This window comes from Eulemur rufifrons, chromosome 30 (assembly GCF_041146395.1).
Source record: "Eulemur rufifrons isolate Redbay chromosome 30, OSU_ERuf_1, whole genome shotgun sequence".
NCBI lineage: Eukaryota > Metazoa > Chordata > Mammalia > Primates > Lemuridae > Eulemur > Eulemur rufifrons.
The window spans coordinates 24323750-24337020 of NC_091012.1; the positions used below are offsets into that span (position 1 = coordinate 24323750).

At 55.4% G+C, this 13271-nt stretch overlaps 1 protein-coding gene across 5 annotated transcripts in view; it reads left to right on the top strand.

Moving 5' to 3' along the window:
* Positions 1-12647, top strand: part of CD99L2 (CD99 molecule like 2) — a 107326-nt gene extending 94679 nt beyond the window's left edge. For 4 of the 5 annotated variants that reach the window (XM_069464557.1, XM_069464561.1, XM_069464559.1 and 1 more), the window contains 4 exons: positions 2633-2671; positions 3062-3181; positions 8817-8882; positions 10131-12647. In XM_069464557.1, coding sequence (XP_069320658.1) covers positions 2633-2671; positions 3062-3181; positions 8817-8882; positions 10131-10192 — 287 coding nt within the window. In that variant the 3' untranslated portion in view covers positions 10193-12647. Of the gene's footprint in view, positions 1-2632; positions 2672-3061; positions 3182-7463; positions 7482-8816; positions 8883-10130 lie in introns of all 5 variants that reach the window. The other variant, XM_069464558.1, reaches the window with a different exon arrangement.
* The last annotated feature ends 624 nt before the right edge of the window (positions 12648-13271 follow it).

Genomic DNA, 13271 nt, shown 5'->3' on the forward strand with positions numbered 1-13271 from the left:
CATCCATTTTATTTTTATTGGGAGCTTATTTTCATGGATGGTATTGGGTTGGATGACTTTATTTTATGCCAGTGATCTGTCCCTTGTCGCAGTATCATCTTTTGTACAGCATGTATTTTGTGAAGGAACTGGGTCCAGCCTGTGCTCAGAGGAAGTGAGCAGCGCCCAGTAGCCAAACAGCACCCAAAGCCATGACCTTCGCTTGGCTAACTGTAGTGGCAGGCCTGCGTGGCCAACTTCAGCTCGAGTTCATGCAGTGAGAAGGGACAGAAGGACTTAGGATGACTGGCTTTTTCTTTTCCAATTGTTTTCAGCCTCACAGGTTTTCAGCTCACATGCCCATCGCAGCAATGACTTGCCCACAGGATGGGCTTGCTGTTTTTGAGGGGGACAATCACGGTTTTTGTCTTCATCTTAGGACAATGACTCCTACAATCCCAGATGGTCAGGTAGTCAGGAACCACTAGAGCTGTGAAGTATTGAGCTTCTGAGTCTTGTTGACAGTCTGGGAGAGCAGTACCAGCCTGTCTCTCCGTATGCCCCTGGGGGGAGAGTAGGCAGGGGCCGTCCTGTTTATGTGCCATGCAACAGGCTCTAGCTCAGCAGTCCTGCGGATTATGATGTTCAAGTTGCTAGGGATCCTTGTAGCCAAGTACTGATAAGGGAAAAGAGACTTGGGAACACTCAGCTTCATTCTGCCTTGAGGTAAAAGAACAGGTTGAATGACTCAGACAAATAGTCCAAAACCTGGAAATCAGGCGACACGAACTGCACAGCAAAGGGGACCATTGACAAGCCAGCACTGTCAGACTCCAAGCACTCTCGGGTGACATTCTCGTTGCTGCCAATATGTTAACACACACAGTGGCTCTCGTCCTCCTTTCTGCTCTGCTTTCCCCAGCAGCAGTGACTGTGTTTTAATGCCTGCCCTCTTTGTCTTCCACGTAGCCATTTGTACCCAATCGGGGACCTTTGTGAAGTGCATGAAACTCGAAGATTTAGTCCTAGGTGGGAACATAACAAACTTCATTTTTCCCTAGAATATTTTTAAAAAATAGACTTTGTTTTTTAGAGCAGTTTTAGGTACGCTGCAAAATTGAGAGGAAAGGTACGGAAACTTCATATACACCCGCATTAGCGGCACCCCCACTTCCCGCCAGAGTGGTGCATTTTTATAGCCCGTGAACCGACATTCCCCAGAACTCTTCGAATGGTCAAGAAAGCGTTGGCTTGTTGCCTCCGACATCCCAGGGCGGTTTCCCTCCGTCCGTGAGCATTAGGCTCTGAGAAGAGGGTAGCATGAAGGGTGAACTCGAGCATAATTAAGGTCCTGAAACGGCACCAGGTGCTTGTCAGGGGGTCTCAGTCTGGGCAAGGTGTGTGCCTGCGTGTGCAGCTCCATGCAGCTCCGTCGCCTCTAGATTCGTGTGCCCACCAGAGTCCAGATAACGGTTCTGTCGCCACAAGGATCCTTCCTGTTGCCTGTTTATGACCACTGCCAACTCCCTGTTCCCACCAGCCCCTATCAACGTTAATCTGTTCTCCACCTCTGTGATATTTCAGAGCCTTTTAATTTTCAAAATAGCAGATAAGAGGTTGTGAGCCTGCATTTGTGCTCTGAGAACAACTCCAACTATGGTTCAGGCCTGAAGTACTGGAGACACATGGTGGTGTCATTCCGAGTCAGGCTCTCCTGGCAGGACCCCCCTGCCACCTGCCACAGCCCTGTACCACCAGCCTCTGCTCCCTCCCTGCATGAGGGGCACGTTGAGTGCAGGTGAAGAAAGAGTGCTATGCCCAGAAGCCAGGAATGTAACCGCACTTGGTGGCCACCATTTTAATAATGAAAAGTTAAATGCGGTCTTCTCTGGTTTCATACAAAGCGTAAAATTATTTTTTCTATATCTGTAAAAAATGATGTTGGTAATTTAATAGGGATTGCATTGAATCTGTAGATCACTTTGGGTAGTATAGACATTTTAACAATGTTGATTCTTCCGATCCATGAGCATGGTATGGTTTTCCACCTGTTTCCGTGCTCTGCGATTTCTATACCATGGAGTGCTACTCAGCTGTAAGAAACAATGGTGATCTAGCACCTCTTGTATTTTCCTGGATAGAGTTGGAACCCATTCTGCTAAGTGAAGTATCCTCAGAATGGAAAAATAAGCACCACATGTACTCACCATCAAATTGGTTTCACTGATCATCACCTAAGAGCACATTTAGGAATAACATTGATCGGGTGTCGGGCAGATGTTGGTGGGGGAGGGGATGGGTGTGTACATACATAATGAATGCGATGCGCACCGTCTAAGGGATGGACACGTTTGAAGCTCTGACTCGGGCGGGGGTGGGGGGGCGGCAAGGACAATATATATAACCTATACTTTTGTGCCCCCACAATATGCTGAAATAATAATAATAATAAAATAACAGAAAGTTGCCCTTGGAAGCCGGGGCTTTGCAGGCGGTGGGCATAAGGAAGCAGGTCTTGTCATAGTCTGGTAGAAGCCCACAGGCGATGTGCTGGTGGGCGCCTGTGGCAGAGGTGAGAGCAGAGGGCCTGGCCCTGAGTAGCCGGCTGGCTGCAGGGTCACAGCAGACACTAAATGCTTTGTCTTTTCTCCAGGTGATGGCGGGTATGGCAGCAATGACGACCCTGGATCCGGTGCGTTTGGGTCCTGAGGTTTCTGCTGGCCAGCTCTGATCTCAGAGTCGGCCTTCCCCAGAATGTTTCCGATGGAGAATCGTGAGGCAAAGGGCGGAGGGGCGCGGCCACTTAAAGGAATTAAGCATGTGAAGATCGGGATTCCCGGGGGCGGTGGCCTGAGGGGGGAGCCTGCTGGCATGAGACCCGGAGACCGTGTCTGGACCTCAGAATGAAAGTCCTCACGGAAAAGAAGAAGCCCTGGCAAATGCAGGGGCTCTGTGTCATCATAAAGCCTTGGGGGGGGGGGTGTGTGGCATGGCTCTTTCCCTTGCAGCTTGAGGCTAGAGGACAAGGAGGCTCCTGAGCTGACCCGGCCTCTCCTCGTTTCTGCCCTTCTCATTGTCACAGGTATGGTGGCAGAGACCGGCACCATCGCCGGGGTGGCCAGCGCCCTGGCCATGGCCCTCATCGGCGCCGTCTCCAGCTACATCTCCTACCAGCAGAAGAAGTTCTGCTTCAGCATCCAGCGTAAGTGTGGCTGCTCCTGCCGGGAACAAGCCTCCTGCAGGAAAGGGACAGGGAAAGGGACAGTGATTCCCTTCCACAGCCTGCCCGGGGCGGGGGTGGGGGTGGGGGCCACGGTTTTGGAAATCCTTAGGGACAGATCTAGACTGAACTGAGTGTAAACCGGCCTGGAAGTATGGATGGGGCTGGACCTGGTGACCTCAACTTTCCAAGGACCCCAGCTCCCAGAGGCGGCTGTATTTCTGTGGGGACAGAGCTTAGTGACGGGTTGTGACTGTAGAACAGGAGAGACCCTGGGCTACACCCCTGGCCTTGGATCTCACCCAAGGGGACGTGGGGCCTCCGGAGGCCCTGGGTCAACAACTCCCTGTCACGATGCTGGTTTCTCAGGAGCAGAAGGCAGCGGGGCTCCGGGGTCCGTAAGACACGCCCTTATCGTTCGGACAGTGCCTCTTTCGCATCCTGAGGAGTCACTGTCTGGTGGCCCGCTCCTCCCCCACAAGCCAGAAATTTTAAACTATGTGGAATCATGTATTGTTCTGAAGAAGCAGGAATGCAAGAGTGTGGTTTTGCCCCCACCCTGCTCACACTAGGTTTCTAAGGCAGGTTGCTTTCGTCTTCTGCTGTAGCTGGGAGTCTGGAAGTCGTGGGTAAGTTGCACAGTTACAAATGGTGGCCTGTGTCAGGGAGCTCCATGGTGATGCTGTTGATGGTGAAGGAGAGAGCCATACTTGTCAGTTTTATAAGCAGAGCGTTGACGCATTGCTGTTTGCTGAGTGGAGCGTGTCACTCTTTCAAGGCTGGTGATTTTTAGTTCCAGTGACAGAACGTGGCTCAGCCATAGTTTTTCTCTTCCCTCAGCCCCTTTGATGTGATGGGAAGCTTACGAACATCCCCCAGGACTCCTCCCCTCCCCTTGCTTGTGGGCCTCTGACCTTAATTCCTGCCTGGAGCTGAGCTTCCCAGGAAACGAATCTGGGTCCCAGGATGCCTTGAGTGTGGGTGTTTCTGAAGTCCCCAACCATTTCTTAATCTGGTCACTCTATTTGCTTCTTTTGCTCTTGTAGAACATGCTTGACTAAAGTTACCACATACAGCTGCACATACTGTGCACAGCAGTACTCCAGGGGCATTCACACATCAGTGTACAACCTGCACAACTGTTCATGGTCGCCCTGCTTGAGATCCCATCGACCCCGCATGGATCCAGAAGCTTGGCCGTAGAGTGCTGTGAACAGGGAGGGGCAAATGGAACACAGGGCTAGGGGCTGGATTGTTCTTAGAGGTATCCCTTCCCCCAACTCAAAAGCAAAGGGACCTCAGACTGGTGAAAATGATGGGAGCCCCACCTTCTGATGGTTGGGTTGCTGATATTTGGAAGGCAAACTTTGGGCCACGTTGTACAAGGGGGCCAAGGTGGGCTTGGTGTGACAGGGGGCAGTTACGCATCAGCCTCCTGCGCTGTGCCTGGAGCGAGGAGCCCAAGGCAACCAGGCACAGAGTCACAGCCCTTGATCTCTGACTTGTTACATTTGGAAAGAAAAAGCAGAAGTGCCCTGATCTGGGGGTTTCTGTCCGAGAGGCCCCGTGGCTGTCTGAGAGCGCCCCCTCCGGCAGGCGGATTGGAAGGAGATGGGAATTCTGGGACACAGCTCCCTCCATGTGGCTTCTCTGTGGCCAGGGGTTCTCATTCGAAACTGGTATCCCTTCCCTGTTTGAGGGAAGGAAGTGAGGACCTGGCCAGGGGCGCTTTAGAAGGACGACTCGCCTGGCTCCGTACTGGCCAGGAGAGAGGTTGAGGTTTGGGGGAAGCATCCAGGTTCTCAATGTGGTCGTTTGGGAAAAGATAAAAGGCCAGGTTGGGATTGAACCAGGGCTATAGGGCAAACTTGGAAATTACTGAGAGAATAGTATATTGTCTGTATAACTGATTAAACGAATTGGTAGCTGAAATGTCATTTAGCAAATAACTATTTCAAAAGAATCCCATGCCCAGTGATATTCCCAAAATACAGGCCACAAAGTCACTGGGGGGTCCTGGTGGCTGGCTGGAGGGCTTATTTGGCTAGAAGCAGCACATCAGATACATTCTTGCCTTATTTTCGGGTCATTTTCCCTCCTGGGTGGCTGGGGAGGGCAGGAGGGCACTGCCACTCTGGGCTCGCCTTCTAGCGACAGACGAGTTGTGAACACTTGAGACAGCAGCGAGTTTTATCCCAGGCACCTGTACCGGTTTCCTGGGGCTACTGGAACAAAACCACAAACCGAGTGGCTTAAAACAACAGAAATCGATTCTCTCCAAGTTCTGGAGGCCAGAGGTCTGCAGTCAAGGAGTCAGCACGGCCACACGGCCACACTCCTGCAGGCCCTAGGGTACTCCTTGTCTCTTCCAGCTCCAGGGGGCCCAGGTGTTCCTTGACGTGTGGCTGCGTCACTCCACCCTCTGCCTACGTCCTAAATCCAGAACGATCTCCTCTTGAGATCCTTAATTACATCTGTAGAGACCCTGTTCCCCTCCCCCAAAAAAAGGTCACATTCACAGGTTCCAGGGATGAGGACAGGGACAGATCTTTTCCCGGGGGTCGGGGGAGGCACACACCATTCACGTCATTATAGCATCATTGCCCTAACAGTGAGATGCGACCAGTCCACATGCACATTATAAAGCGGGCCAAGATGGCTCACATGCCGAGGGGCGGCTTTGAGACTTTACAAAGTGTGCTGGGGAAAAGGAAAACGGTTCAAAGCCGGGTCCATAGTTCCTGGTGAGAACCGCTTCCCAGACATCCGGCGTTGCCTCCCTTCTGCATGTGGGTGAAAAGCCAGCCCTGTACCTCAGCCTGGCAAAGGCAGGGCCGCGGATGGCGGACAGGTTTTGGGCTGAGCCTACAGGGTGGCAGGGCTGGGTCCTTCCCTGCTGGGACGTCGGTTTCCTCATCAAGGGCATCTCAGCTTCCTTCCTGCTCTGGAACAAATCATCTGACCAAACAAGAGGCCAGAGACCGGCTTTAAGGCTGCTCAGTAGGAACAGAGAGGGAAGGAAAATAGGTTGGTTTCCAAAGCACAAAATATTGTCATTGTATCTGTTGGTCTCTGTGGCGGCACTAAGGCAAGAGGAAAATACATTTCCACACTTACTCCCTGAAATGAGTGGGTGTCACATTCGGTGAGTTGGATGGGAACCTGCCCGCCCACTATGTTGACCTTGGACTTCACCACCTTCTCCTTCAAACTTTCTTCCCGTGTCTCCTTCCTTGTGTGTGTGTCTCCCCAAGTTAGAGGCCAGGAATCCTCCTGGGTCCTCCCCAATCCTGGGCCATGAGCCACACTTCACTATCACCACTGTCACGCCCCTGCCTAGCCAGGGCCAAGGTCTCCTCACCACCAATCTGGAAGCTGACCTTTTGCCGATCACGATCTCCCCTACACGTCACCCTTCTCCAGGGGGACTTGTTTAAAAATGCCGAGGAATTGCTTTGCGGAGACCTCCCATGCTCCCAGCTGCCCTCAAGGACATGGCCCGGGCCCTGAGCTCAGCAGTCAAAGCCCTTCATGCTTTGGCTCCAACCACATCCCTCCCCCTCCCTGCCCCTAGGCCTTTCACTCCCGAGGGCGCCGTGCTCTCTCCACTTGGCCTTTGCCGCTCCTCCTCCCCACCCAGCCTCTCATCCCTCAGGCCTGGGCGTCTTCTCCCAGGAGGCCGCCTGCCCTGACAGCCTGTGGTCCCACCAGTGCCTCTTGTGTGCTGCCACAGCGCCCCCTGCTGACGTCACTGGAGCCCGAGGGCGGGATCGGGCCAGTTGGTTTTCTGAGTCTGCGTCGCCCCCATCACTCTGGATGGCCATTCCCTGGGGGATGTGTGTGCCTCACCCACTGATGTATCGCTGGCACCTAGGCCGGGCCAGCATCGGGAGGAGTCCTGTGGATGTTTGTGGAGTGGCTGACCCGTAAGAAGCTGGGGTTGGGACCTGCCCCCCTCACCCTTCCTGCTGAGGCTCTGCCCAGAGTCGGCGTAGCAGCTGTGGCGTGGAGATGGGGGACGGCAGAGCACATAGGCCCGGGAGTTGGCAGGTGGGTGCCAGGAGGGTCTGGCCCTACCACTGTAGCCCCCAGGTGCGCTCGGCCTCTGCTGCCAACAAAGGGGCCCATGCTGTGGCGACCCTCGGCTTCCCTTGCCTCTGCCCTCAGTGCCAAAAGTCAGTGCGTCTCACAGAAAGCCGGCGTGGTTTGCTGCTGGGGGCTGAGTTCTTACTCGAGGGTTCTAAGCTTTGTGTCTTGCCTTCAGATGCAGCAGAAGGTCAAGGTAACGACTGCTTTGACTTACTCATTTCCCTTCGCTTTGGCCTCGACACCGCTCATCCATTTGCCCTCCCGATCCTCTCTTCCTCGCCGCCCTTCACCCTTCCCTGGCACCCACCAACTTGGCTGTGACTACAACCATCTCTAGCTTTCCCTGGTGCACGCGTGAGGATGCCACCTGCCAGACCCTCTGTCCCCAGGCCGGGTGCAGCTGGGGTCAGGGATGTGTGCGGGTGAGGTCCTGTGGTGGGGGCTGCCTGCAGGAAGGAGTCAACCTAGCTCACGCCAGGTCGGTGGTTGGGTGGGATCGGGAGGCCCAGGGTGAACCTCCCTGCCCTGCCTGTCAGCTGGGAAGGTGCACCCAGGGCAGCCTCCGCTGGGTCCGTCACCTGCCCCGCCCACGTGGGGCCCAGCCACACCTGCCAAAGAGCAACACTTGCATTTTTCACGGGCCCATCTGGCTTCCACCTTGAGCCCAGCAGCCACCAGGGCAGGCAGGTGGCAGGCATACTTGTGTAAGCCAGGAGCCTGCAGGCCAGGATGGCGGAGTGACTTGTGCTGGTGCCTGGTCAGTTGGTCGCTTGGAACCATGACCCGGTTGTGCCCCAGGCAGAGCTAGAGGTCTCTGGTCCCCGGGTTATCCTGGGATAAGGCGTGGACTCGTGACCCTCCCCGAGCAGCAGCAGGGATGGGGTCCACTTCAGGTCCTTGAACAGTGGCTCTTGCTGGCATCAAGGATGCTTTGTTGAGTCCCTAAATCCCCCTTGGAAAGAGCTGTGGGAAAAGCCCAGGTGACGCAGCTGTCGGCGAGCTCTGGGCCCTCCAAGTGTGAGTGGGGACAGCAGTCATTCTTGCCGCCAGGAGAAGCCAGTTGGCTTCTGTGCGGGTGTTGCCGGGAAGGGGCGTAGGTTGCTGGCATCTCCACAGGGAGCCCCTCAGCCACCTGTCCCCTTCCTGCCCTGCATCCATCAGTCTCTCCTGTGCCATTCAGCTCCCTCCCTGGCTCCTGGGCTGCACAAGGACCTGTGGATGGTGCCGAGCCGTTGGGTGCTGCTGGGCGGAGCTGCCATCTTGATGTGGCAGCTGCCTTACAGGGATGGGGTGTCAGGGGCCTTTGGCACGTGTTGTTATTTCTGAGCATGATGATAACTCCTGGGCAGTGTGTTCCCAGCCTTCATCCAGACAGGGATGTACAGGGCTCTGAGTTCACTCAGGCACCTGTGCTTTGTTTTTTTTTTTTTTTTTTACTGTACTAAAGGACTTGGTCAGGAGTTCTCGATCACGGTTGGGGACCCTTCATTCTGTGCCCATCGCTAACTCTACCCTTTGCCCTTTGCAGAGGGTCTCAATGCAGACTACGTGAAGGGAGAGAACCTGGAAGCCGTTGTGTGTGAGGAGCCCCAAGGTGAGGACTTCTCGGTCACTCTCCCTCCCTGAAGGTCTCCTAGTCGGTGGCCCCAGCACTGACCAGAACTGTGCTAGGGAAGCACAGAGGTGTCTGCTTTTAGACTGTTCAGCCAGAGCAAAAGGCTACAGGGGCCCAGGTGTCCCTGCACTCTGCCCGAATCAGCTTGCCTTCCAGCTTCATGAGACTGGGATGCTGGGGTGACAGCCAGGGCCATCTGGTGCCACGTCGAAGACTTCTGGGCACAGTTGCTACTCAGCCTCTGATCTTGATTCACCCGGGCTGGAGCCAGGGCACCTGTGCCCCCGGCAGTGGAAACAGACGCGTCCTGGGAAGATTCGGACAGAGCCGGGGGAGGCTTTTAACCTAGACGTGCAAGCTTTGAATTTCCAAACTGCTGGAGGCCAATGGAGTGTGGTTAATGCCCAGACCCTGTTGTCAAAATCCATGGGCCCCTCTGCCTCCCTCTTCTGTGGTCATTGAGCACTTGCTGGGTTCGGAGCTGTCAGTGATTTGAGGTTGCGTAAGGTGAGGCTGCCGGCCTGGAGTGACCGATGTGACCTGTGGCCCCAGAATGCCGGGGAGGTCCAGAAAGCCTTGCCGAGGTGGAGCGGCTGGCTTTCTGTCAGCTGAGGCCAGGGTGGCGAGGGCAGGGAGACCAGGAGGGCCTGGGTTCATGTGGTGACTGGAACTGCAGGGCAGTGGCTGTGGGGATGGGACTTGGGAGACCAGGAGGGGCCTGGCCCATGTAGTAGGGGGTGAGGTGCCCCTGCTCCTGCCTGGGACGGACGTCTGGCAGTGCTGCACTGAGCAGACTGAGACAGCCCTGGAATCCAACGTGGAAATGGATTCTGTGGTAGCATCTGGGATCATCATTTTTACCACTTTTAGCCGCTATTGAGCACCTATATATGAGCTGGACGCTGTTTTGAGCGTTTTATTTAGAATAATCCCTCCAGCAAGCCATCGGGAGCGTTGCCATTTCCCAGATGAGGAAGTGGAGGCTGAGCTGCTCACAAGGCCTGTCCAGCTTCCTCCTCTCCCCCGACCCACCAGGCCCAGGGTAGTCCTGACAGGGAAGGCGGGTGGACCCCAGGGGAAGGCTGCCCGGGAAGGGGTGAGCTGCCCCAGCTCCTGGACGGGACGGAAGGGAACGCAGCTCTGTCCCCAGCCGGGGCTTGACTCTGTGTCTGCTGCTCCTGTGCAGGACACAGCCGAGTCCTTCTAACCGGCCTCTTCTCTCCCCAGTGAAATACTCGGCGCTGCAAACACAGTCTGCGGAGCCGCCATCCGAGCCGGCCCGGATCTGAAGGCCCCGTTCAGCAGCAGGTGCCACCGCTTGTGACCTGGCTCTTTCATTTGGCCCCACAGCTGCTATGCTGCTCTTTCGATGTCATTGGCTCCTTGTTCTAAGCTTTCTGGATGAACTCTGGGTGCTCGTGAGTTTGGTTTCTGTGCCCTGCCATCCAGGGCGGGGTGTCCACCCTGCCGCAGGGGCTCTGAGAGACCTTGGTGCTGAAATTCAAGAGCCGGCTCTGGCAGAGAGCCAGCCTTGGAAGCGACTGGGTCACCGACTCCCCCAAGCCAGCCTGCCCCCAGCCCGACCGAGCACGGGGTGAGAGGAGGCATGACGGGGGGGAAGAGGATGCTGGGGATGACAACGGAGGAGGACACTCATGCTTTAGGGGACAAGACTTTGAAGCCAGGATACTGCAATCCCCCTGCATGCTGGAGTGGCTCACGGTGGCGGGTTTCTGCCACTAGGCAGCCCCCAGCAGAGACCTCGAGGAGCTGCCATTCAGGGGGCCCAGCCAGCATCCGGAGCCCCTGTGAGGAGTGAACAGCCAGCACCAAGTACCGCCACACGCACGCGGCACCCAGGGTGGTGTTTTCGTTTTAGTCTTTCTCTCCCATCCCAGGTTTTACATTGCCGGTCCAAGTGGAGGCTGTTCAGTTATTTAAGTGCAAACATGCATTTCACGGGAGTCCTGCCCTGAGAGTTTAGGAATCTTCTGGATAAGTAGCAAGCTGGGACTTGCAGGCCTAATTCCCAGATGATTCCCTAGGGGACGGGTTGTGGTCTTTAGGGCTGACATGTTTACTCTTTAGGAATCATCGCTACGTTGGAAATGCTTCAGACTGGGCAGGGGGAGCTGCTCACCCTCCACCTGTCTGTGGTCTCACTTTGGTAGCAAGAGCGAGACGTCGGGAATAAGCAGCAAAGCCAGAAGCATGCGGGTTTGCCTAAACAGGTATTGGGGGGTGGGGAGGGAAGGGGAGAGATGCTGCTCGGTGTGGTGAGAGACACCTGACTTTCTGGCTCTGCGGTCAGCCTGCTGTCGCCTCAGCCTGCTGTCGCCGTCGTCTGTTCTGATGAAGAGCGGCTCCCAGGATTGTTCCTTTGGACCCCGTGTGGCTCTGGCCCAGTGAGCTCTGCTGTGGGAGGCTGAGCCAAGGTCTCCTGTTAATCCGTTTGCCATGTCACAAAGCACTTCTGGAAGCAGAATGAGTCACTGGGCAGACAGGATCCTATTTACAAAACTCTCAGGCCTCTGGCCTAGACGATGGCCCCACGTGTTCCACAGGCTTTTTATGGAAACCACTGGAATCTGCAGCCCCCACATGCTATCTGATGCATGCCTCATGTGTTCGTTGTTTTAGAAACATCCCCGTGGCAGGCGGTTGGTCAGTTGCAGCACTGAGCAAGGCTGCCTCTCCGGCCACCCCAGGGTGTGCCTGTGGGCTCCGAAACACCCCTCGTCCTGCTCAGCCTTGTGGGCCAGGGCAGCCCAGGACTGTGAGGCTGAAAGGGGGCCCGGGGCACTGGGGCAAAGCCACGAAAGAAGGAAACTGTGGCCTGGAGAAGCTCCCTGTCCTTCAGCAAAGCAATCAGCAAGGCAGGCATTGCTTGCAAGATTGGCCTGTTTCCAGGCCTTCCCATACTCGTTGGCCGGATTGTCAATTTGGTCAGGTTTGTCCCTCCCTGACACCAAGGCCATTGGCCTCACCCCCCGGCCGGTGCTGAGCTGGAGGTAGCCATGGAGGATTTTTACATCCATAGCTTACTGCTACCTAGACGGCGTGACCTCAGGGGGGTTTCTATCTTACCTTTATGGTGAGGCCTATCCAATGGCAAAGACCTTGAAACCCTAAAGCTGTGACATAAAACACTCTGTGAAAACCATGTTCTCAGTAGCACTTACTTCAAATAAGAGAAACCTGTTTTGCTGTCCCCTAGCTAGGTACCTTCTGCACAAAGCCCATTGCCTGCTCCCAGGCCCGCAGGCAGCAGCCCCTGGTGACTGGACATGCCCAGCGGACCCCCCAGCCTTCTATTCGCAGAGCGCTCATCCCAGGGACATCGCCCTCCCACAGGCATTTTACGCCTGCTCTGAATGGTCGCCTACAGAAACCTAGGTGGTCTCTTGTGACTATCTGAAGGTTGCATGGACCAGCGTGGGCCTGTCCCAGGTGATGGGGGGGGGAGACAGTAGACTAGAAGGGCCAATTGAAAATAGCAAATCGGCGTCGGCTTAATTTGGCAGAGAAAACTAACAACTCTGAGCACGTGTGAGCGAAGTCACAGCCCAAGGAAACAAAGGCAGGGAGGTGGGGTGCCCCTGAGGCGGACCCGAGGGAGGCTCACCAGTGCTCTGAGGGAGGAAGGAATGGAGACTGAACTCAGAATCCCCTGTACATGTGTTTATGTGCTTGTGTCCAGGTGTGAATTGTGAACTGTCTAGTGTTTGCATTAAACAAAATGGCACCTAACCGAGCCTTGCGTTCTGATGGTGTTGAAGGCCCTTCCTCTGTCAAGTGATGCTATTTCTTCCTAATCTGTGATGTGGAGCTGTTCGCATTCCCCCCAGCTGAAGGTACATCTCTAGGTGAGAGTCCTTGCATTCACCCCTCGGTGAGCTCAGTGTGGGGGGCAGGGGCGGTCCCCCATTGCCGAGCCTGGAGCCCCGGGCTCGCACGTCCCAAGTCCATGGCTCTGCCTCCTTCAGCGCCAGCCAGTAACCACAGCGGGTTCTGGCTATGTGCACTTGCTCCACCAGAGAGCGGAGCGAGGAAGGGGGCCCTGCACCCCATCACTTGTTGCAACCCCGTGGAGCGTGGCCTGTTTGGGATAAAGTGTGTCCTTGTCATCAGCTCGCAGCTTGGCTTGCGAACTGAGAAGACGGCTGGGTGTTCCAGTGTGAACAAGATACAGTGGACCCTGAGGTTGGTTGGTGGTTTTTTTGTCTTGTTTTTGGCTAAACTAGGCTTATAGCAAAAATATACAAAGTTGTCAAACCCAAGGCTGCCACACGATTCTCCTTTGCAGAAGACCTGCAGGGCCAGTGGGGGCCTGGCTGCGCTGGCCTTACTGCTGGCGATGGCTGGCAG